This window comes from Eubalaena glacialis, chromosome 8 (assembly GCF_028564815.1).
Source record: "Eubalaena glacialis isolate mEubGla1 chromosome 8, mEubGla1.1.hap2.+ XY, whole genome shotgun sequence".
Lineage (NCBI taxonomy): Eukaryota > Metazoa > Chordata > Mammalia > Artiodactyla > Balaenidae > Eubalaena > Eubalaena glacialis.
In genome coordinates this window covers 78,703,216-78,729,794 of record NC_083723.1, presented here as the reverse complement: position 1 = coordinate 78,729,794, position 26,579 = coordinate 78,703,216, and the positions used below count along the sequence as shown (strand labels likewise).

Here is a 26,579-nt window from a genome sequence, read left to right as displayed (position 1 = left end):
ATCTATGAGATCTGATACTTGATTTTTCTAAAATGGATTACTCACTGCTTTTTCCCCTTTACTTTCCGTAGGGAACCAGTTCCCTCCAGTTGCAGCACAGGACCTTCCTTTTGTGTTAAAGGCTGGCTACCTTGAAAAACGCAGAAAAGGTAAATCATATGATTCTAATGAAAAACTTAAAAATCTAAGACTCTAAGAAACCCTGGTGATATTATCCAAACCACAGAATACAGCTTTTAGCTCTAAATAATTTTTAATAACAAAATAAAACATTTGGTCAGGTTTTTTTGTTGTCAACCTTGGTTATTTGTAGATGATTCAGGAGCTGTTTCCTGCCTCTTGGAGGAGAGCTGTGGGCCATGACTGTATTCTCAAGGATGGGATTTCTCACAGTTATCCCACCCAGCTGAGCAGTGGGTTATCTGTACCTGACCTGGCATACGCCATGTTTGCTATGGTTCAGATCAAGCTTAGCATATTGTCTGCCATTTTCTGTTATTCATTCAGTGTTCCTCTCCATTGGCTATGATAATTGGGAGTTGACCATATGGTCTCACTCTTTCAACCCCAATATATAATGAAAATGAAATATGGAGGTGGTGTTATGATATGGGAAATGAAAAGTAGAAAGTCCCTTCATTACCATTCTGCTTATCTCTCAGGTAGTCCCTTTGGACCTTCCTATTTATATTCCATTTGCTTTTCTTAGCTTTCTTAGCTGAATTTTAAAGCTGAAAGAGATAATAGAAATAATCTAGGTCAACTCCTCCTCCCTCTTTTTTATGACAGATGGGAAAATGAGACCCTGATGAATCAATTATCTTAAGGCTTTATAGTCAAATACCTTTCTGACTGTTTCCTGTCAGGAAAGTTTGTTAGCCATGTAGTTGATCCCATAAATGTAGCAGTCCCATCTCTGCTGTAGTATATTCCATTTTTTTTCTTTTTTTAACATCTTTATTGGAGTATAAGTGCTTTACAGTGGTGTGTTAGTTTCTGCTTTATAACAAAGTGAATCAGTTATACATATACATATATCCCCGTATCTCTTCCCTCTTGCGTCTCCCTCCCTCCCACCCTCCATATCCCACCCCTCTAGGTGGTCACAAAGCACCGAGCTGATCTCCCTGTGCTATGCGGCTGCTTCCCACTAGCTATCTATTTTACATTTGGTAGTGTATATATGTCCATGCCACTCTCTCACTTTGTCCCAGCTTACCCTTCCCCCTCCCTGTATCCTCAAGTCCATTCTCTAGTAGGTCTGCGTCTTTATTCCCGTCTTGCCCCTAGGTTCTTCATGACCATTTTTTTTTTAGATTCCATATATATGTGTTAGCATACGGTATTTGTTTTTCTCTTTCAGACTTACTTCACTCTGTATGACAGACTCTAGGTCCATCCACCTCACTACAAATAACTCAATTTCGTTTCTTTTTATGGCTGAGTAATATTCCATTGTATATATGTGCCACATCTTTATCCATTCATCTGTCGATGGACACTTAGGTTGCTTCCATGTCCTGGCTATTGTAAATAGAGCTGTAATGAACATTGTGGTACATGACTCTTTTTGAATTATGGTTTTCTCAGGGTATCTGCCCAGTAGTGGGATTGCTGGGTCATATGGTAGTTCTAATTTTAGTTTTTTAAGGAACCTCCATACTGTTCTCCATAGTGGCTGTATCAATTTACATTCCTAGTGTATTCCTTCTAGCTTTGTTTTATGTTTTGTTTTTTGTTTGTCTCTTGGAAAAGAAGATACAAATTATTTAGTCATAGAATTTTACAGCTAAAAGGAACCTTAGAAATCATATTAACTAACTTTTCCTTTTACAATAAGGGAATTGCATTATATTTATAAAGGTAATATATATTATCTAAACTGTTCCTTTTCCCTCTTTATTGTAGATCACAGCTTTCTGGGATTTGAATGGCAGAAACGGTGGTGCGCTCTCAGTAAAACAGTGTTCTATTATTATGGAAGTGATAAAGGTAGTATTGGCGTTCAGTTATATCAGCTTCTATTGCATGAGGGTTTTGGGGGGGGCATTTTACTCCACCCCCCTACCTTTTGGGTGCAGAATAAGCTGAAGACAAATGGAGAAAGAACAACTAAAAATTTTAATATTATAGCCTAAGGGTAATTAATAATTCTGTTATTTGACAAATGCTCCAAATTCCAGAATGCCCTAAAAGTTAACACAATTGTGTTTTATTGAATTAGGAAAGAGAAAAATAACTTTCATCCGTGTGGCCTTTTACCTCAGGAATTACTGATATTTATCATCCAGGCTGTAGTTGTAGAATTTCTTTAGGGTTGTGGGAGTCTTGAAGGGAGGAAAAGATGTTTTTTCCTTCAAATATTTTAAAAGAAAAATTTAGATAAAATGAAACGTGTGCAACACCTTTCTCAGCTTCCTTTATGGATTTAAGTAACAGCAAACATCTATCAAGGTTACTGTTCTAAGCACCTTAGCTGTCTAAGCACTTTAGCTATATTAACTTGGTTAACTACAGCTTTGTGAGGTACGTACCATCATTAGTCCCACTTATTTTACTGTTTGGAAAACTGAGGACAGGGAGCTTAAGTAACTTGTTCAAGGTCACGGAGCTGGTAATGGCAGTTTTGGGATTTGAACGGAGGCCTAATGGTAAGAGTCCGTGCTCTTAACCACTATTATCACTATATTAATTTAGAAACAATGATACATTTTGTAACTTCACTTGCTAATTAATAACTTGCTCATAGTTCACATAATTTTAAGTTCATTATTTGGACAAATAAAGCCGTAAAATACTGACATTTAAAGAATATAAGCTTTCTTAGTTTTGCTTTTATCTAGGAAAAGCAGGTCAGAAATTGAATCTTATAAAGTAAGGGTTGTATATAAATAGCTGACATTCATTTCCAGAAAGGACACTTAAGGAGAAAAAAAGATGTAAAAGTCCAATATCACTGAATATAAACTTTCCCATGAAATTGTTTCTTATCAGTGTTGTTTGGAAGTTTATATTTCATTTGGCATTATTTGCAGTTTTTAGGGTTTTTTTCCTTATTATAAAATCAGGCGGATATGATTGTTGTATTTCAGATAAATTTTAAATACGTGCATGATGCTAGAAGATGGTCTCACCTTTTGGTTAATGGGATTATCAAGTTGAGAATTAACTTAGTGGCTAGTTTACATTCTGTCACTAATTTACAATATGTTCGTAAGTAGAAATGGAGTCAGTAAAGTGTAAACTATAAACAGCTATCAACAGGTAGCCTTCTTTCTTCTGCTAAGTCTTAAGTAGGTGATTTTATCAGAAAATTTAGAGTCCAAGTTCAATTATGATTATCATAGGTCATAAACATGTGTTACTATTATAGAAATAAAATTTTGTACAGTATTGTGAATTGAGATCAAGATTTTGCTTTTCCATAAAGAAATGTCTTCTATTTCATAAGACCAGGGGAGGGAGGTTTAAAATCCTTGTGACTTTGGTTCAGTTAGTCTTCTCATTTCTAATTTCTTTAAAAATCAATGAATACTAATGTCTGTTTCCTTCACTCCTAGTCCTAACTGGTATATACCAACAGTTAGGTCAAAGATTAGCAAGAGTTTTCCCAAAATCTAGGGAATGTTTATATTTATTTCAAAGGCTAATAAATAAATTCTAGTTATTTTGGGGGAGATACTAGTTAAATTCCCATTTCTATTCTTACTTGATGAGGCCTTGTGGTAATAACATTCTTTGTAATTTGTATTTTAAGTACTTTGTGATCCATTTAGCCACTCTACCACCGCGGCCTTTAAAAAATTACTATTCTCGCATTCCCTTTTTACGTGGATCTTTGAGGATCTGGTTTATATTTCCTGAAACTCTTCCCTATCTGTCACTATGAAGCCTCCTGTTTCCATTGAGATTTCAGATCTGTTTTTAGTGGCTCTTTGGAATTCTTGGCCAGTTCTGCTTTTAGGGACTTGGGGGAAAAAAAATCTATATTTAGACAGTTTTTAACTGCTTGTTTGGCATGATTTTAATTTCCTTCCTTTGTGTCCTTTTCTTTCCAAGAAAATGTACATGTCACATGAAATTTTTATTTTCTTTTGTGAAATCAGATAGCTGATTTGTACAACATTGTTTACTGTATATGTGAACCACTTTACCTAAACTTTGGAAAGAGCTATTTAGATATATGAGAACTATAATCCTCCAACTAAGTAGGATTTAGATAAATGGATTGTAGAGGCACAGAGGAGTTGATACCACTTACTAGGTTAAACTGTACTTTGTTACTGTTTGACAGATACATAGTTCACATTTTCTAACTTACGGTATGTGCCAAAAAACATTTTGACCCATCAAGATAATAATGGCTTAGAAAGAGTAGTTCCAGCCTGTAGGGTAAATAATACTCTTACCTTTGTACCCCTAAATATTATCTGTATTTATTATTCATGGCCATTTGGGGACTTTAAGTTTTATACACACACACACACACACACACACACACACACATATATATATCTTAACATAACATACTTATCACTTTCTGAAATTACATCCTTCCTTTCATCTCTTTCCTCTTCATTTGAATCTCATTGTCATGAATCTCATTTATCAAACTTCTTGGGTCCTAGATGCTCAGACTGCCATCAAGGTAGTCCTTCACTCACTGATTTATTCATTTTTTAATTTGGTAAACATTTCTTGGGTACTTGATAGATCCTGGGCATGGGGGATCCAAAGATAATCCTGCCTTACAGGTACTCACAGTTGCAGTTGTGTGGGTATCAGTAAGAGAAGAGAGGAAGTCATGGGATCACTCGGGGCTGGGCGGGTAATTTCAATGCGGTACAATAAGTGATTTAAATAAAATATCTTTGGATCACAAAGGGCGGGGTGGGTAATTGCCTGGGGGAGTTAAGGAATACTTCCTAGTGGAGAGGACCCTTCATTGGGCCTTAAAGAATGAGGAGTTCGTTGGATGAAAAAGGGTAAAATGGGCATTCCAGGCAGCAGAATGGCAAAGATTCTGAGTTTCGAAAGGCCTTGGATGAGATCAGAATTGGAATCAAGGCAGAGCGTACAGTGAATGAGGGGAGGGTGTATAAAAGGCTACAAAAGTGGGTTAGGATCAGATTGACAAGAGCCTTATGAGAATAAGGTCCTTGCTAACTATTTTTTCTTGAATATGGCTTTTAAGCATAGGGCTCTATGACCAGAATTGGTTTTTAGGAAGTAATTGTGATAATATTGTGGGGCATGGATTGGAATGGATAGAAACTGGGTCAGCAGGATCATTTAGGGGGACACTGAACTAGTCTACGCAAGAGAGGTTATCACAGGAAGCTGAGAGGCACATGGAGGATTTAGTGCAGGCCCCTCCGGCTCCAAAGCCATGTTCTTTCCACAGCTTGGTAGTTAGCAGCCCTTCCAACACACCTGTAAATGATGGCCCATTTAGGAACCTGTTCCAGACTCATGTTTTCAGGGTTTTGTTTTTTGTTTTTCTGTTTAACCTCCATATGATCTTGAATCAGCATTATGAAACTTATCTCCTCCCACTTTTAAGGGGGGAGTAGTTAGTTTGTAGTATCTGTTTCCTTGCCACTTAAGGGGTTTTGCTGCCCCTACCCCAAGTCCCCAATTAAAGAAAATTCTAGTGCCATCTAGTATGTGGCAGCTGCAAGTAGCCTTGGTCCTACCAAGAGTCATTCTAAATGTATATCAAAAGTTATTTATTATATCACGTGGTTGTAACTTTTTCATTGTAGTATCTTTTCAATGTATAATAAAAGTCAGTAGAAAATTGGGCTTAATACAGATAATTTAAACTAACAAAACTTTTACGTTGGCAGGGAAGTAAAATTTTTCATTGAAATTGACCTCTCTGCTCTCTCACTTCCCTCATTATTTCATCACTGATAGGAAAAATAGGACATAGCTGTTCAGTGTGGATGACAATTATAAAGTGTTTTGATAGCATCGTAGTTCTCTTTTAATATTTAAAATTATTGTTAAAGTGACAGTGTTTGTATAATTGGAAGTTCTGTTGTTTTATAACAACAACTTTAGTAACAGCCATGAAAGCTTACCTTTTTTCCTGGTTCATTTGATAGAGGCAAATTCCTGGGTCAGGGCATCAGCATTTTATAATTATATCATGAATATATACAAAATATGTAAATTAAATCTGATATTAAAAAAATTCATACTATAATTTTGTTTGTGTAAAGAAGGATAATATCTTTGTTATTCCTTAAGAAATAGAAATAATTTTGACATGATAGAAGTGAAATAATTCTGATATGCAAATACTAACTTTAAACTCTATCAAAATAAATGTTAAATAAAAGACCTTTATTACCCTGTAGCAGTACAGAGAAGTTAAAATGTACATCTGATACTTAGAAGGACTTCATCAACATGAGGAAATATTCACGTACAAACTAAGTCCTGTTTAAAGGTCTCATGATGATGAGTCCTGTTGGTTTGCAATAAACCAGGACACAGTTTGATTTAAAATATATCTATACATCTGTATATAGATTGAAGAGATGTGTGTGTGTATACATAGATAGATTGAAAGTAATATATTTTCAATAGATCTGCACTGCTGTAAATACATAGATATATAGATGTTATTGTATCTATCTGTGTGTAATAGATACAACAACATCTGTAGCAGTAAATATTCTTTGAAAATCTATGTGCTGGGTATTATTAATGCTAAGTGGTATCATACACTGGCTCAGAGGAGTGGACACAGAGGACCCATGAAACAGTATGATATGCAGGAGCCGGCTCACTGGGGCAGTAGGTGAGTGAGGGCTGGTGAGACTGGAAGAGGTGGAGCCAAGCTGGTAAATTCCCTGGTCAGGAGTTAGGCCTTTTTTGTCTAAGGGACAGTTAATGTTTCTAAGCATTGCAGGTAAGTAGATGGCATGACAAACTTTGGATGTTGGTAAGATCACGTTGACAGCTGTCAGAAGAAGGTAAGACTGGAGGCGAGATGTATTTTGAAGCTGAGAGTGGCTGGGAATCCAGAGAGTTGTTTAGCACCTTAAGTGCATGAAGGAGCCGCAGGTTATGTTTTTAGCCATTCTCACGTTGCATGACGTTGCATGGGTAGTAGCAGTGTCATTAATTCTGTAATTATCGTAGGAGGCTCTAAGAGGATAACATGTATAGGATATTAAGATATTCTCTGTATAATGTTTATCTTTTTAAAAAAATTTATTTATTTAATTTATTTATTTTTGGCTGCATTGGGTCTTTGTTGCTGCGCACAGGTTTCTCTAGTTGTGACGAGCAGGGGCTGCTCTTAGTTGCGGTACGCGGGCTTCTCATTGCGGTGGCTTCTCTTATTGTGCAGCACGGGCTCTAGGCACGCAGGGCTCAGTGGTTGTGGCTCGCAGGCTCTAGAGCGCAGGCTCAGTAGTTGTGGTGCACGGGCTTAGTTGCTCCGCGGCATGTGGGATCTTCCTGGACCAGGGCTCGAACCCGTGTCCCCTGCATTGGCAGGCAGATTCTTAACCACTGTGCCACCAGGGAAACCCCTGTATAATGTTTATCTTAACAATAGCTGTATGTATAGTCTAATAGACCATATCATAATTATTATCTGAATTTCAGTTGTGGAGGAAAACAGTAGGTATAGCCAAAAAAACTAGAAACATGGTTTTAAATTCCGGTCTACAAGAAATTTAATTTCTTGTAATTTATTTATTCTCCATTCACAGCTACCTCATACTACACTGTTTTTTAAATCAAGTTTCTTCCTATGGTTGAAAGTGTGTGGCGGTATACAAAAACCACTTGGTTCTTATGCTTGCAGTGTACTTTTTTTTTTTTTTTGGCCGCCGTGTTTTGCAGGATCTTAGTTCCCTGACCAGGGATTGAACCCAGGCTTTTGACAGTGAAAGTGTGGAGTCCTAACCACTGGACCACCAGGGAATTCCCACTTGCAGTGTACTTTTCTTTTAAAGAAAAAAAAAAGGTTTTATAAATACCTAAAATTTCCTGCCATCAGACTGTATGAGCGAAACTTTTAATTCTAACTAAAGTGCTTCCCTTTGGACCCATACATATTGCCTATGTTTGTTATTCAGAGCCCTTTGGGGCCCTTAAGTAATAAATATATATGGCATATAGTATTTTTCACTTAACATAGTAATAATTTGATATTTCCTCATGGTATAACTCAGAACGCTGTAAGTATATTTCAAGTGACTGAATTAGCATTGGCAGCTGTATTTCTGTGAGCTATATAAACAAGGAAAATGTTCATGTGTCTTTAACTGAGGGCCTAGAACAACTTACTAATCAGTTGGATAAAGTTTAGTGGGAGGTTTAGTATTAACGGGCATGTTTCCCTCTTTCTTACTAGTGAGCATTAATACTTATGGAAATAGCATGAGTTATTCACTAAGAGGGAAAGGCCTTTTTAAATATAAGAAGCAGATATTATCAAAAATTTCTGAACACATTTCATATCTTTCTGTTTGTTAGCCATTTGTACCAAATTAGCATTATTAGTATAAACAACAGAAACCAACTTTGTTTATGCAGGAAAGGAAATTATTGGGAGAATATCAACTCTCAGACAGAGTTGATGGGAAGGCTAAACAACCAGGCTCGGAAAAGCAGGCAAGGACTAAGGGAGGTGAGGTGGCTGGAACTTCAGCCCAATCCACACCTTCAGGGACAGTCTGACTGGGACACACTGGTGGCCCTGCCAAGCCAGGACTCGTGATGTTGCATTTGTGCACTGCCACCAATCAGTGAATGCCACTGCTAACAGAAGTGGATTCTGAGCTCTCCCCTGATTCTTTTGTTATTCAGTTCAGATTTAGGTCCCAGGCTGGAGCATCTACTTGACTGATCTGGAACAGGGAAAATCTAAACCTCCCTCTAGCTTCTGTGGTGGGAAGTTGGCTCTGCCCCCTGATGATCTCAGGACTAAAATAGGAAAGATACTTAGATGCTGGGGATCCTCAAGTGACAAATGCTCACAACTCATAGGGATGCTAAATGATTTAGAATTATTTAGTTGCTATATTTATACTATATTTTAAATGATAGGAGAGTAGTGGGTGTTTTAAGCATATTTTCTGAGAGGCAGCAAAAAAGAGAGAAAGCAAGCATATTTGCAATGAAACTAGGACTGACTGGGTTTTGGAAGATGGCAGTGGGATGGAGGGAGAGAATGTGGTGTCAGTTGATGAAGAAAAGGGAGAAATTAAGAATGATGCTCAATTTTCTGGTTTGGGGGCTTCAATTAATGGAGGTACCGCTTATTGAGAAGGAGGACACGACAAGAAAGATCACAAGTAGAGTGGGAGTGGGGATAAGATGATCTCCATTGTGGGCAAGTTATATTCATTGTGCCTATAGGACATTCAAGAGATGAAACATGTATAGTGAGCAGGTGAAGATTTGGATATTCAGTTCTGAAGCTGGACTGAAAATAGAGAATTATGAGTCACAAGCATATTGATAGGAATTTAATCCCTGGGATTGGATGAGGTTGCCCAGTGAAAACTGTAAAGCAGGAAAAGAACAGGATTTAGAACATAACCCATCATGGCTGTTTAAGAGATAGGCACAGGTACCGGAGCCCATAAAGCAAGCTGAGAAAGTTGGGCCCAAGTTGCAGGAGGAAATGCAAGCTATAACGCTTATCATCTCTACTGAGACTTCATAAATTACATGTTCTAAAACAGTGGTTTTTCAAACATTAGTGTGTATCAAAATCACCTGGGGTGTTTGCTAAAAACTTAGTTTCGTGGACTCACCCCCGGGGAATCCTATACAGCCAGTTCAGAGTGGTAGCCATTTCTATGTTTTTAACAGGCATCCAAGATGATTCTAACATAGGTGATTCTTGAAATACACTTTGAGAAACACCTTTCTAGGAGACAATGTGAAATGGTTGAAAAAGCAAGGTTTTACAATCAGACTTACGTTAGGGTCCTGGCTTTTACTACTTTGGTTGTGTGGCTGTAAGCAAGTTGTTTAAGTTTTTTTTCCCCATCAGTGCTGGGGATATAATAAATACCTTCTTTGTCTTAGAATTATTACAAGGTATATATGAGATTGCTGTATTAAATTTCTGGCATATAGAAGGAGTTCAGCAAATAAGATCTGTCTTTTTGGGCTTCCCTGGTGGCGCAGTGGTTAAGAATCCACCTGCCAATGCAGGGCACACGGGTTCGAGCCCTGGTCCAGGAAGATCCCACATGCTGCGGAGCAACTAAGTCGGTGAGCCACAGCTACTGAAGCCCACACACCTAGAGCCGGTGCTCTGCATTTAAAAAAAAAAAAAAAATCTGTCTTTTTGGCACTTAAAACCCCCAGAACACAGCTGTAAACCTAAAGCCAGTGAAAAAGTAGGAGGAAATAGCATCATTAACCTCATACATTTTGTTTTGTAAGAGATCAGAGCCAACTGCTTTTTACCTCAAACCTACTGAATTAGAATTGTGTAAAATTAAGTTACTGATTTAATAGATTTCATTTTCTAGTTTCTCCTGGCAGCCTTCAGTGCCGTAGACATTAAATTCGAACAGCATTGATATAGGCAAGGTTAAAGTGTGAAATAGAAGCTGAGGAAAATTTAATAGAGGGACAAACACCTCAAAAATCCTGAGGGTATCAACGTGTTGTAATATACTATAAAAACTAATACTCAGATTAATACTACTCGATCATCAAGAAAAAGTTAAATTACGTGTAACAGAATTGTTTGAAAAGTCAGGGAAGTATATATTTCAGAATGATTTCAGTTATAAAAACCAACATTTTAGAGAGTTTTGGCACTTAAAAGAAATAAACTTACGCGATTTGAGAAGTTCACTTAGATAAAATATTTTATTAGTTTACTATAGTTCTGGATAAATGAACTTATATGACCTTACTTCCCATTTGATTGGCATGTAACTATTTTTAAGTCAACAAGTGTCTTTGAAACTACCCCAGAAAGCACTGTCGAACTAGCCTATATGTAAATTGCCATGTGATGCTAAGGTTTTCTCTTTCTTCTGTACCTTGAAGAGAAGCTAATGTAAATGGAGAAGAGCGGAGTCTTAGCATACCCACGTCTGCCCATTTTGTGTCGTGAACTTCCTATCTCACGTTGGCTAATTGGAAATATGGCTACTTTATGGTTATGGATTTGCAAAAGCTACTGAGAGTTATGAATTTTTCTTTCCTCCAACTGGTCCTTGAAAATCCCGTTTTTTTCCTGAGAAGTTTAAGGAAATCTCTCAAAAGTATCCTGTATGGCTTTGATATTTGCTTCCAACTACTTCCATTTTTTATCGTGAAAATTAAATCCTTTTGCAGTGTAGTGAATCACTGACTAATATTCCTGGAGCACTTATATCTGTACTGGGTGTGTGGGAAGGTGTGTGGGGTGTCTGTGTCAGTGGCGAAGGGGGAAAGGTCTGGTACAGTGTTACTAGCTTTTGTCTCACCATACCTATAATGCTCCCTTGTTTGTTTTAAGTGCTCAGCGTAAATTTGTTGAATGAGTGAATGAATGACTTAGTTTTCTTTGAGAATTTTAGAAGAACCAACAGTGCTTAACCATTATTATTTTAATACCTTTTCCCCAGTATTATTTTTCTAGTTAGGTATTTTGCAAAATATGTTCTGTGAGTACCAGTTCCATAAAATATTCTGTGAAAAAAGGGTTCCACTGACAAATAATTTGGGGAAATGCTGCATACTAAATCTTTCTCATAGAAATTTGATCAAATATATTAAGGGCCTCAAGAAGGCTGGACTAACAAAACCTGTTTAGCTTTGTTTAATTCAACATTTCCCAAACTTATTTGATCATAGAAACCTGTTAATATCCCATAAACACACTTTGGGAAATGCTGCTCTGATTTTTATAGTTTTCATCTCATAGAGTTTATTGCAGACGTTTTCCACAAAGCAAACTTCAAATTTTGAATTTGAATTGTTTTTTCAATTATCCAAAGAGATGTAAATTATGACTAAATATGATTAGAATGTCCAGATTTAAGTCAGGAATTACTAACTCAGATTTTTTGCCTTTGATGTTTTGAACCAAATATGATCTTGATGACCTTTTAAAAATGCCTGTTACTTCAGGCATTAAATTAGTACATTTAAGAAAAGGAGATACATATTTTACGGGCACACTAAGCTGAGAGAGCCCTGCACCCCATGATATGGAAGCATTTCTATATTTCCCCTGAGCTCAGTAAATGAGACAGTTGTCCTTACTCATGATTTTAATATTGTATGTTAATCTAGGAAGTAAACCTATAGCAGTGCCTCTTTTCTCTCAAAATTGTATAACTGGATAAAGTAGGAAAGGCGACTAATTTTATTTTTAGTTTCAGTATTAAATCCTTTGTTTTATTCCTACTTTAGTGTTTTTAAAGTAATATCTGACTAAAACTGAAGTCATCTTTTCTTTTGACTTTTCATCATATGGGATTCAAATGTGCTTTACTAGTTTAACTGTTCACTGACTGGTTAAGAAACCTACTTTTGTTTTGGTAAGAAATGCATCTGTACTTGCTTTACCACTCCTCTCCATTCAAATACTTTGTTTTCCCCTCACATCTTTTTATAATTAGCAGTTTTGTTTGGCTTTGCTTTTTAAATTTAGAGTTTGATTTGTACCAATTTAGGAGATTTTTAAAAAAGAAAAGTTGTGTTTTAGGGGCTTTTGCGGGGTGGGGAGGTTGGAGGGTGGTGATGAGAGGAGATAGTAGTAAATAAAAGCCCAGCAAGCTTTCAACTAGACGGGTTTTCCCACTGGCTTACCAAATCTGAAAGAGCCACGGATTTGTAGTGAGTGGGTTTGTCTAGCAAGTTCTAAGTTCCAATTCTTGGATTTTCCCTACATGAAATTGTCATATTTCCATACTTCCTTCTGAATAAGACCATTATCTGCAGACCTCTTCTTTTGGTTCCCTTAGATGTCCTTTTTAAAACCAGCCATTCCAAATAACTCTGTAATTTTAGAATTAAAAGTAATACCTAGAAATGTTACTTAAATATTATACTGTGAAAGCAATATGACCAAAAAATATTCTATCCAAAAATTTATCCAAAAAAATCTAAATAAAAGCTAATCAACTGGATATTTATATTCACTATAGTAAATGAAATTCTAACTTTCGTTTTATCTTCAACAGACAAACAACAGAAAGGTGAATTTGCAATAGAAGGCTACAATGTCAGAATGAATAACACTCTTAGGAAGGATGGAAAGAAAGATTGCTGTTTTGAAATCTCTGCTCCCGATAAACGTATCTATCAGGTTGGAGTTTTTATGTTGCCTTGAAATTAAGTTGATAAAACTTCCTGATTTCATTTTTAAAGACATTAACATTTTGTTCAAACAACTCTTTCTGACATGTTAATAATAATAAAAAATACTGGGTTTTATACATTAAACATTTGTATAAGGGGAAATCAAGTTTTTAAAAAATTCCAGATTAGTTCAAGTGATATCTTCTTGAGAGAACAGGAGATATGTAATTTATCAATTACTTCACATGTTGCGTTTTATGTCTATTTTAATGGAACTGTGTGATTTCTTAAAAGGATTACATGGCAGAAAGAATAAAATTATCAAAAGAAAAATATCAGAATGTTCATGCATATTGTATTGCTTAGACTTGTGGGAGAAAAGGAAGGCAAAGGCACGCATCAGCTCTGCAATTCAAGAGCTATCAGCCAGCATCAATATGGAATGCATGTTTAATAAGTTTCAAATATCTGAGATTGCAGTTGAAAGCCAGTTAATTAAGTTGTCAGGTAGTGTGTTGGAATCGGACAAGAACATTTTTAAGAAAGCTGTACCCAGCAGTCTAAAGAAATTCATGGGTGTCTTCTAATTGTCAAGGGCAAATTTTGTTCATCAGTTCTGTCTTTGACATTGATGAAGAGAAGCAGCTTTTTTTCCTGCACAGCTGCCAGCTGCTGATCACAGTTTCAAATCCATCATCCTCTGCTTCAATTACGTAAATTTGTCAAAATTAACTGTACATTATAAGAAGCATCCTTGCAAGGAAAGTAGTACTAGACATGAAGAGAATTACTAATGGTCTTAAAGAAATGGAAAGAATGCAACATATACCTTTCATTACGGTGGTGATTTTTATTGCTATCGCTTGTTTTTTATTAGTTCACAGCAGCTTCTCCCAAAGATGCCGAAGAATGGGTACAGCAGCTGAAATTTGTATTACAAGGTAAGAGCAATCAATTGAACAAGTTATTACAGTCTTTAAGTACTGAATAACTGAATAGGTTGGAGTTTCATACAAAGAAACTTATTGACTTCTGTGAGAAATGACTAAAAGAACATGACTGGTATTAATACATACCATTTGCTTCAGATTAATAAAAGCATCTTTTCTGCAAGTACCATTTGGCAACTTTGAAATTCACATATTTACGCCACGATCAATTTTTTTAAATGTATAAGTTAAGGATATAGCATATAACAATATTGCGACTTTGTAGGGCTGCATTAATTTAGGTAATAGGGTTTTGAAAACCTCTTTTGCATTCTTTAAAATTCTGCTTCCTGAAACATGTTTTGTAGATATGGGGTCTGATGTTATTCCTGAGGATGATGATGAAAGAGGAGACTTATATGATGATGTTGATCATCCTCTACCAATCAGCAGTTCACCAGCAAGCAGCCAGCCAATTGATGATGAAATTTATGAAGAACTTCCAGGTATTTATTTATGGTGATTCATTTAAGGATTTTAGGGATTTTTTTTTTTAATGTCATATATCATCAAGAGAAGAAAATGGTGAGCTATTAAAAACAAGGACAAAGAAAATCTTCAAAACTCTGTTTTACGAAAAGGACTCTGCTTGAGGTATTTCAAGTGAGTGGATATACTTTTATGAAAAGTGAATGGAATGTTAAAATGAAGCAGATACAGTCCTAATCTCATGGGACTTTTGGCTCATTAGCATTGTTTATGCTACATAATTTTTTAATTAAAAAATTGACTTGCCTTACAGTTTTTTCCAGCAACTCACACATCATTTTTTATTTATACATCTTGGAACTTCCATTAACCAGAAGTTCTATGCACACCCCATATGTCAACAACTTCTGCCTCATATATTCCTCCTTGCTGTAGTGTATTGCATTGTCTTGGAGGAATATCGTTGAACTATAAACAAAGGCCTTTTGAGGCTTGACGTTTTCGTACTTGATATTTTATCATTCTACATTTTCAGGCATGGTTTAGTGTTTATATGCCTCAGTATCTGTTATGTAACATAAATTTAATTGTCTATTAGCTCTTTGGCTTGTAGTTTTGAGGGTCAACCTAAAACAGAAAGAACATTTAGGGAATTATTACGTTACTAATACTCTAGGTTGAAATGAGCCTTTCTCTGGTTATTAAAAAAATCAGCCATTAGAGAAAGAAAAGGGATTATAAGTAATATGTGTGATATTTAACTGACATCTCATGTAGAAAGGCTATTTTTCTTTGAATAGAACAATTTAACAACAGTATAAACCTTTAAAAATGATTTAACAATACCTAAAATGTTCAAAATTAACATACAAATGTGATGTTCAATGTAGTAAGCAGAGCATAATAACTAGCACATGGACTTTAGAGTCAAAAAGTTTGAATTCTGACTATACCACTTACTAGCTCAGTGACCTTAAAAGTCAATTTTTTCATCTATAAAATAAGGATAATTTCATGAGGGGGGTGGAGGGGGCTGGTGGTAAACGACGTCATGGATCTACAGCCCTCAGCACAGTGCTTGAGTCATAGCACACCCACAATAAATTGTCACATCATCATTATTATTATTTAAAATTTATTTATTTATTTATTTTTCGCTGTGTTGGGTCTTCGTTTCTGTGCGAGGGCTTTCTCTAGTTGCGGCGAGCGGGGGCCGCTCTTCATTGCGGTGCGCGGGCCTCTCACTATCGCGGCCTCTCGTTGCGGAGCATAGGCTCCAGACGCGCAGGCTCAGTAGTTGTGGCTCACGGGCCCAGTTGCTCCGCAGCATGTGAGATCTTCCCAGACCAGGGCTCGAACCCGTGTCCCCTGCATTGGCAGGCGGATTCTCAACCACTGCACCACCAGGGAAGCCCTCATTATTATTTTCATTATTATATCTGGTAAATTCTGCAAGTGATTATATGGAGTTATAATAATGGTTTTCTGACCAAGTAAGAATTAATGATTGTAATGGGATTATAAATCCAAGATATTATAAAAATTACTCAAAATATGCATCTACATATTGTCTTTTACTACCCTACCAGAAGATGATTAGTATAAAAGCATGATTTTGTGGGGAATGGTAATCTGTATATTTCTATTATTTTAATAGAACTATATGTTTGTAGCTCCTTCCTTTCTGATTTATCTCAAGGAAATGGCATCTGCCATAGCCTTGGTTATCCTCAAGTAGGGAAGAATATTCTCTGACTGCTTGTCTTTAGTCACACCATACCACTAATACAGTTATTTTAGTCTTTATGTTCAGAAGAGCTTGTGAGAAAGTATACTGATGTAAAATGGAAGAGTGTAGTACCTTTAAATATGATATTACTGCCATATACACTTCATTCCTTTAAAACACTGCAGTGAACGGGTTACATTACGATTGCTGAATTGAATGTTAATTAAGTTCTGTGTTTCTTCAACTTGCTCATCCTCTCCCCGCCCCCCAAATAAAAAATTGGTCAGGAATAAAGAGCACATATTTATAGCACTTTCATACTAAAGAACTAAGGAAGAGTGCCTGTAAGTAGCTTGAAATCTTAAAAATGTGAAACATCTTTTATTTTCTCTCACTACAGATGTTCTTCTTCATCACTTTTTTTTGGCCTGGGGCCACATAATCGTTGTAAATAACTGGTTACTCTTGAAGTAGTCTTACTTCTTGCTGTGGTACTGGAAGAAATCTAAGCTGCTCTGGTATTCCTTGCCCCTGCCTGGGATCCCAGTTGCTGTACAAAGTGATTGAGTTTGATAGAGCCTGCAACTGTGCCCCTGGGAAGGAAGCTGGTGTAGGCAGCTGTGGAATGTCTAGTTCTTCTTTCTTCCCCAGTGTAACCGAGAGCCACTTCAGTGTCTGCAACAGTTCAGGTTGGTCGAGTTTGAGCCACCCACTAGAAAGGGGATTTTTTTTAGTGAAAACCCTGAAGTTGGCTCTTAGAGTTAGAGGTTTTGTTTGATTAAATATCTAAAACTAGAACAGTAACTTTTTTTCTTTCAGAAATGCTCTCTCAGGAGAAGAGTTAAGCTAATTGCTTTCATTTCTGTGAAATATGAATATAATTTTGAGAGGAGGTGAAAACAGTGGAAAAGCAGTGAACATACTTATAAACTGTTGGTATTTTTCCAGTTCTGTACAAATAACTGTGTATATCGGAAATCGTACTGGTTAAATTCCCAGAATTAATTAATACTATCATTTCAACACAATTTTCTGTCCATTACATGTAGTTGAAAATTAATCCTCTTAGTTGAAAGATGAAGCATAAAATGTGTTTGAAGAAAAATCTAAGTATTCAACATGTTACTTTAAAGCACAAAGTTCTTTTTCTGAGAAAGCAGAGCTCTTACTCAAATAAATGTATTTTTAAAATGCGAAATAAACTTGCAGTGTTTTAAGTCTCAAGAATAATAATAAGAAAACATTGTTTAAAAATTGTGTTATAAAATATCCCTTGAAAAATGTTTATAATTTTATGGGAGTGTAAATAGTTTCATTGTTTTCATTGTTTTTCAGTTAGAATATTCTAACTATTACAGCAGCTTCTCTTTAATTTCTTGTTCATTAAACTTTAACTAACTTCACAAAAGAATAGGAATAAATTTGTAAGGTTCTTTGCGTTTAGGGTATTTATACATATGTAGAGAAGAATTGAGACAATGCCATTTCTGGGGAATATTAAAGACATTTGGTTTTTCTTCAAATATCCTCATGCTTTGACATCTTTTATGTCTTAGTACCTATTAGCATAGGCCAGTCATGTTTGCTTACGTGGTGATATTACTATTGCATATTTGTGTTTGCAAAGCTAATGTTTTGATCAAAGTGTGTTAAACTGTTTCATAACACAGTAATGAGTTCATTTGGCTTAGCACAAATTTCAGAAGTTACTGCTCATTTTTTCATTAGAAATGCAGAAGAAGGTTTTTGTTTGAATTTGAATCTCGAAAGGGGAAAGCAATACTTGGGAAATTGCTGCAGAAATCAACCCAGCTTGCTCTTCTCTTCTAGTTACCATGTCACCTGTAATTTTTTTCTATAATGTCAGGAAATTCTGCAGAAATAACACAACAAAAAGATTTTTTAAGATGTAGGCTCAATAAAATCGGCCTAGTATCAAGAGTGGTAACTGCCTGTTTAGCCTATTAATTAAATCTGTAGATTTCAGGGGAATTGCATTTGAAATTCTTCTGGCAAGTGGACAGGAGGAGAGAGGGTAGCATAAAATAGGACAACAAATTTCTAATCCCATTAACCTATTTTTTTAAGTGTTAATTCATTCTTTTTTTTTTTTTTAATTATTTATTTATTTATTTATTTATGGCTGTGTTGGGTCTTAGTTCCTGTGCGAGGGCCTTCTCCAGTTGTGGCAAGTGGGGGCCACTCTTCATCGCGGTGCGCGGGCCTCTCACTATCGCAGCCTCTCTTGTTGCGGAGCACAGGCTCCTGACGCGCAGGCTCAGTAACTGTGGCTCACGGGCCCAACCGCTCCGCGGCATGTGAGATCCTCCGGGACCAGGGCCCGAACCCGCGTCCCCTGCATTGGCAGGCAGACTCTCAACCACTGCACCACCAGGGAAGCCCCATTCTTTTTTTTTAAAATATTGTGATGATAGATTAAACTATTCCAAGCCAGAAAAGGATGTTTTTATTCTTTCGTCATTCAATTACATTTTAAATTTATTCAGTCCAACTATCTGCATCTAAAATGGAATATAAAGTAAATTGCAGCTATAAATTTTTTCCATGAAACTATTATATATATATATATATATATATATATATATATATATACCCATAAAAAAGAACAGTGTTTGAGTACTTAAATTTGAAGCAATCTCCAGCAAATGACATGAAAGCCAACTTAATCAATAAATAGTTACAACCCCCCCCAAAATATATTTTAGCTTTATTTTCTTGCTGAGTAATTATCACTCATATTACCAAGTTAATAACAAGATTATAGAAGACCCTGGAGTCTCTGGTATTAACATCATTCCTGATTTCGCCAAACAATTTTTTTTCACATTCCTTCTTTGGAATGCAATGGAAAGATGCCAGTTGACTTTCACAGAATCACACATATTCAGCCTTTTAATATTGTTAGTCCAGGCAGCCTGCTGGCATTCCTTTTCCTTAAACTATGGTACTGAATTATAAAGTGTGGTGATATGGTGTCCTGTTATATGGTATGATAGATAACTAGATTATCATTTTTTGGATGGTTTCAGCTCTGAACTCTGCTGAGAGGGTTATCTGAAGTTACAGAATATAAGGAAAACATCCATAAATTAGTCACCTCACACATCTAACTGTAGGTTTATCTTTGCTGAATATAAATGTGATTTTAGGGTTCTTCATTGTTGCCTCTTTCATAATACAGCATGAAGCTTTGAGATATAATTTTGCTTGTCATGTTGCTTTTCTCTACTTTGCCGTCGGCATTGCAAACAAATTCTCTTCATTACAAGAGATGGTTTAATACATATTAAAACTCGAAACACCTGTGTGCGTGCAAAACATATATTTCTAACTGTAGAGAAATAAACTAACCTATTTTTGCAACTTGGCGCTACCTCTGTGGTTCTCAACCACGGGAGATTTTGGCCCCCAGGGTGCATTTAATGACTGAATTCCTGGAGGCATTTTTGGTTGCCACAACTGGTTGTGTGTGTGTGTGTGTGTGTGTGTGTGTGTGTGTGTGTGTGTGTATGTTGCAGGCATCTAGTGGGTAGGTGCCAGGGACGCTGCTAAACATCCTACAAAGCACAGGACGGCCACCACAACAAAGAATTATCTGACCCAAAATGTCAATAGTGCCGAGGTTGAGAAACTCTGTTATAGAGGTATAATAGATGGCTTTTGGTTTATCACCTTTTGTGTGAGTGTGTGTGTGTGTGTGTGTGTTCCAATAAAACTTTATTTACAAAAACAGGCACTCTTTGGGCTATAGTTTGCCAACCCCTGAACTTGCAGTTCTCTTCCATTTGCCTTCTGACCCATTTATATCTCACACCTTTACAGTGCTTAGCATACAGAAGGAGCTTAATAATGATTGATTAAGCTAGTGAATTAGATGTGAGCAATAAAACCACTAGATTACAGTGTTAAAGGAGCAGAAACAAGAAGTTAATTACTAGGGGTGTAATGGTTAACGGACAAGAGAAAGAGACATTTGTTGGCAGCTTCACGGTTTGAGGTGAAGTCATTTGTGATTAGTCATCATCACAGACCTTGAACTGTGAAGGGACAAAGAATCACCAGTAGCAGTGAGATACAGAGCAAGACATTTGGCATCTGAGCCTCAATTTCCTTATTTATGAAATGAGGAGGTCATTTCCATCTTCAAGATAATATAGCAGATACATGGGTTTAAGGGAGTGAAACAGATCCGATCCAGATCCTGGCGATATGACTTGGGTTGTGGGACATTACAGCTCTCAGTTTCTTCCTCTATAACAAGGCCGATAATTCCTCCTTTAGAGAGTGATTAGGATGGTTTAGCGCAGGGTTTCTCAACCTCAGCACTGCTGACGTTCTGGGCCAGAAAATTCTTTGTGTAGGGGCTGACTTGTGCGTTGTAAAATGTTTAGCAGCATCCCTGGTCTACACCACTAGATGCTCGTAGCACCCCTATAATGTGACAACCAAAAAAGCCTTTAGACATTTCCCAGGGTTTATCACCTTTTTATCTGTGTCTCTTGAGTTGTAAAAACCCATAACCCACGCTTCGTATAAGTTTATTTTTATGGACAAAACATAGGTTTTCTTATATAAGTAAAGCTAGGAATACATAGAATGGCTCTAGGTCATAAGGGACCAGCTGGACTTGTCTGTCACTGTTTACTTCAAGGGACTGAGGAGTCTTAGAGAAATGAGAAACCCATGAAAGATTAAAAAAAAAAAAAAAACGAAAAAAGGAGGGAAGCATTTTCTCTATTTTGATGAGCTGCGATCTGTGAAGGGAGAGTCTTTTTTTAATATTGTAAATATGTGTCTTTCTTGTATAGACACTTGGCTTATCCTATTCTGATAGGGTTGTTCATTTCAGGCTGAAGTGAAAGACCTATGGACGAAGGATTGGATCTTCTTAAAGGGAGTCAGGCCACCTGGGAGAATGCAGGGCCAAGCAATTCCAAGGCCACCTGGAATTTGACAGGTGGCTTTAAGAGGAGAGGAAATCCAATAATGGGGTTTCTCTTCCTTTTGGGGCCTGGATTTTGAGGAGATTAATGGGCCTGAGATGGCAGGAAAAATGGTCTCTGCTCCTGAAGGTCAACAGGGAGTCCCTGAGGGGCCCTACCGGGGGAATCAGTGAAGATGCACTCACCTGAGGGTACGTCACACCATGCCACATCAGGTGGTCCTTTATTATTCTCTGCACATTAGATGCTCACTGGAAGAATCTTAAATATTGCTGATGGACATAAAGTTAATAAGTGAAAGTCATTCACCTTCTACTCTAAGTAAGCATTGTTAACAGTTTGATATAAATCTTTTGTCTTTTTTTAGCCCATTTACAAATATGCAGTGTTTATACTTAAAAAAAAAAGAGATCCTTCTTTTCATTTACTTTCTTCTGCCTTTTCTTTTAATTCCTTTCCTTTCATTTTCTTCCTGCTTCCTTATTACCTTCTGCCTTTTCTCATTCTGTTATTTTTCTCCCTTCCCTTTTCCATTTCCATTCTTTCTTTTCTTCCTTGCTTTTACTTCTTTCATTCCACAAATATTCTTGAGCACCTGTTATGTGGCAGGCATTGTACCTAGGTGCTAGAAATCCCTCTGCATTCTTACACAGGCCTTAAATGGGTGCAGCTACACCTTCCCTTTCTGGCCCAAGCCCCTTGACTTATGACTACCTCCTTAATTCCCCATGTTTATTTATGTCATATACATATATATGTATATATACATATATATATTATTCGTGTCTCATGACATGAGTTAGTTGTTTTTGCTTTTCTGATATATGAATCCTGTCTTCTGGCAGATGGTGTCAAAACTATCGTGACACCTTCTCTCAAGGCATCCTCCACTTCCCCTCTTCCTCTCCATCTGTCTCTTATCTACTGGCTCCTCTCCCTGACCCATACACACAGAATACCTTTCTCTGTATCTGTGACCAGTAAATTGTTGTGGTTGAGCAAGGACTTTGGAGGCAAACACACATTGCTTTGAATCCCAGTTCTCCTCACTATGTACTTTAGCCAAAAGAAAAGTGAACACAGAGGTAAGGTGCAGAGTCCAAGAAACAATATTGAACATAGAAATAGGTAAAATATGTCAGTAATGTTAATTATTGATTATTTTTCAATGAGCTTTTTTTTTTAATTTTAAAAAGAGTTAACACTAAATTTAGCTTGCAATTTTAAAAATTAGCTGGGGCAAGATGGAGATGTGGTGTAGTGCCAGTGTGCCAAGTGTTGTCTTATTCAGGAGGAAGGAGGAGAGAAATACTGAGTAATTGTAGTCTTTGTTAGGAAATGCATGTTAAAATTTCAGAGTAAGTACTAAATAAGTAGGAATGCAATCTTAGAGTTCCCAAAGCAGCAGAAGGGAAATAAAAGATGATCACAGAAAAAAATTTAAATCCAAAAGAAGGCAGGAAGAAAGAAAAAGGAGCAAAGAGAAAGTATAGTTTAAAGAATAGCCAAAGCAATCTTGAGAACGAAAAATGGAGCTGGAGGAATCAGGCTCCCGGACTTCAGACTATATTACAAAGCTACAGTAATCAAGACAGTTTGGTACTGGCACCAAAACAGAAATATAGATCAATGGAACAGGATAGAAAGCCCAGAGATAAGCCCACGCACATATGGTCACCTTATCTTTGATAAAGGAGGCAAGCATATACAGTGGAGAAAAGACAGCCTCTTCAATAAGTGGTGCTGGGAAAATTGGACAGGTACATGTAAAAGTATGAAATTAGAACACTCCCTGACACCATACACAAAAATAAACTCAAAATGGATTAAAGACCTAAGTGTAAGGCCAGGCACTATCAAACTCTTAGAGGAAAACATAGGCAGAACACTCTATGACATAAATCACAGCAAGATCCTTTTTGACCCAGCTCCTAGAGAAATGGAAATAAAAACACAAATAAACAAATGGGACCTAATGAAACTTAAAAGCTTTTGCACAGCAAAGGAAACCATAAACAAGACCAAAAGACAACCCTCAGAATGGGAGAAAATATTTGCAAATGAAGCAACTGACAAAGGATTAATCTCCAAGATTTACAAGCAGCTCATGCAGCTCAATAACAAAAAAACAAACAACCCAATCCAAAAATGGGCAGAAGACCTAAATAGACTTTTCTCCAAAGAAGATATACAGATTGCCAACAGACACATGAAAGAATGCTCAACATCATTAATCATTAGAGAAATGCAAATCAAAACTACAATGAGGTATCATCTCACACCGGTCAGAATGGCCATCATCAAAAAATCTAGAAACAATAAATGCTGGAGAGGGTGTGGAGAAAAGGGAACACTCTTGCACTGTTGGTGGGAATGTAAATTGATACAGCCACTATGGAGAACAGTATGGAGGTTCCTTAAAAAACTAAAAATAGAACTACCATACTACCCAGCAATCCCACTACTGGGCATATACCCTGAGAAAACCATAATTCAGAAAGAGTCATGTACCAAAATATTCACTGCAGCTCTGTTTACAATAGCCAGGACATGGAAGCAACCTAAGTGTCCATCATCGGATGAATGGATAAAGAAGATGTGGCACATATATACAATGGAATATTACTCAGCCATAAAAAGAAATGAAATGGAGGTATTTGTAATGAGGTGGATGGAGTTAGAGTCTGTCATACAGAGTGAAGTAAGTCAGAAAGAGAAAAACAAATACAGTATGCTAACACATATATATGGAATCTAAGGGGGAAAAAAAAGGTCATGAAGAACCTAGTGGCAAGACGGGAATAAAGACACAGACCTACTAGAGAATGGACTTGAGGATATGGGGAGGGGGAGGGGTGAGATGTGACAGGGGGAGAGAGTGTCATGGACATATATACACTACCAAATGTAAAATAGATAGCTAGTGGGAAGCAGCCGCATAGCACAGGGAGATCAGCTCGGTGCTTTGTGACCACCTAGAGGGGTGGGATAGGGAGGGTGGGAGGGAGGGAGATGCAAGAGGGAAGAGATATGGGAACATATGTACATGTATAACTGATTCACTTTGTTATAAAGCAGAAACTAACACACCATTGTAAAGCAATTATACTTCAATAAAGATGTTTAAAAAAAAAAAAGCCCAAATATAAAAATAATTATAGTAAATGTAACTTGATTAAAATAATCTATTAAAAGACAGAAATTATCACATTGGATTTTTAAAAAAAATCTAGCAGCATTCTTAGAGGAGATAGTCCTGAAGCTAAACCACATAGAAATTTTCAGAGTAAGGGAATGAAAATAGATATACCAGACAACCCTATTCAAAGAAAACTACTATAGCAGTGTTAACATCAGATAATGTAGAATGTAAGGCATAAAGCAATAATAGGACTACAGAATGTCAGTATATAATAATAGTAAAAGAAGATAAAGTTTAAGTGCATCTAACTATATAACTTTGAAGCCTATAAAGAAAAAACTTATAAGACAAGTTTGACAAATCCTCAATCACCGTGGGAGATTTTCACATACCACTTTTAGAAACTGATAAACCAAGGAGGAAAAAATTAGTAACTATATGGAAGATTTGAACCAAAAAAATTTTTTTAATTGATTTAATCTATCTAAAAAGATATATGTTCTTTTCAGTGCACATAGAATATTCATGGAAATTGACTATAGTATATAAGTTCATAATTGAAATATCAACAAATTTCAATGAATCTATATCATACAGACTATGTTCCTTAACTACAATGAAATTTAGTTAGAAGCCAGCACTAAAAAGATAGCTTAAAATACCCAAGCTCCTGTTTGGAGCTAAAAAATAAATTTCTGAATAGCTCATGAGTTAAAAGAAGAAATCACAAAGGAAATTACAAAATACGTAGTTCTGAAAGACAATGAAAATAGTACAGATAAAAACTTGTGGCATGGTACTTTGAACCATATCTAGAGAGATATGGTGAGGAATAAGGCAAATGAGAAAATTAATCTCTAATGAACTTGAGATGAGAGAACAATTTGAAGAAAAGACTATAAAATAAATACGTTTAAATGATTAAAAAGATAAAGGAAAGAACAGAAACTTTAACAAGAGAAAAAGATCCTATGGAAAAAGGACCAGATTTCTTTTTTAATGAACCAAATAGAATCACTAGAAATTATTGATGGTTTGGAGTATTTAACCACCAAATTCTAAATTTTCAGACTCACATATTTATGTTTACATTGCCTAGGGAACCATTAGAATACATATTAAAAATTATGAACCAGAAGGTAAGCAAATGCCAACCACTCTAGTCATATTAAAATGCTAACATTTATAAAGCAAGGAGAAAAATCACACTAATGGAGCTGGGCTATTAAGATTTTTCTGTGAACCTTAGATGAAGAATCCTAAAAGTGTGCCAGAAGGTCAGGTATTCACACTATAGGTTTTGTATCTATACGTAAGTGAGTACTTTACCTTTTAACATCGAGAAATCTCAACAATTATTTTCAAGGCATAGCTTCTCATCACCTTTGTATCAGACTTTTTAACTGGAGTCTTCATTCTGCCGATATGATTTGCCTCCCATGTAGAGTATAAACAGATCAGAGCCCGCTTTTGTTTTTAATTCTTCTATGCTTTCATCAGGTAGAATATGATAAAGTTTGTTGTAGCTTCACAGAAAGTCATTTACTTCTTTAGGTCCCCCCCCAAAATCTCACACACACACACACATCCGTATACCTACATGAACATACATCTATAGAGACAGTCTGCAGCAGGAGAGCATCAAGCTTCACTATTTTTGCAGATAGGTCAGCTGGGAATATTAGCTTCCTAAGAGTCCTCAAGCTGCTTAGTTTAAAGCAGTGATTAATAAGAATAGACAGGTTCAACAAAATGTCAGTGATAAATATAAGCACTCTTCATATCTGCCCTCAGCAAGTGCTGCAGCTGAGCAAAGAAAAGCCTTCCACAAAGTGGGGGAAAAAATCCAGTCCAACTTAATTAAGCTCAAGTGAAATTTGACCTTGATTTTGTTTCAAATAAAACATTCTTCTATAGATTTGTCGCTCTTTATTAGAACTTCTTTAGAATTCTTACGAAGAAATGACAACTCCTTATACCTACTTATCCGTTAGTCCCTTTATCCCCTATTACAGGAGTTGAGATGGGGTGGAAAA

The 26,579-nt window shown here is 36.4% G+C and overlaps 1 protein-coding gene across 1 annotated transcript in view; it reads left to right on the top strand.

Annotated features, from left to right (window-relative positions):
- Positions 1-26,579, top strand: part of SKAP2 (src kinase associated phosphoprotein 2) — a 156,884-nt gene that overhangs the window by 86,625 nt on the left and 43,680 nt on the right. Inside the window, exons 5-9 of the mRNA XM_061197853.1 lie at positions 72-149; positions 1,909-1,992; positions 13,173-13,297; positions 14,168-14,231; positions 14,588-14,725. Of these exons, the coding sequence (XP_061053836.1) occupies positions 72-149; positions 1,909-1,992; positions 13,173-13,297; positions 14,168-14,231; positions 14,588-14,725 (489 nt within the window). The remainder of the gene's footprint in view (positions 1-71; positions 150-1,908; positions 1,993-13,172; positions 13,298-14,167; positions 14,232-14,587; positions 14,726-26,579) is intronic.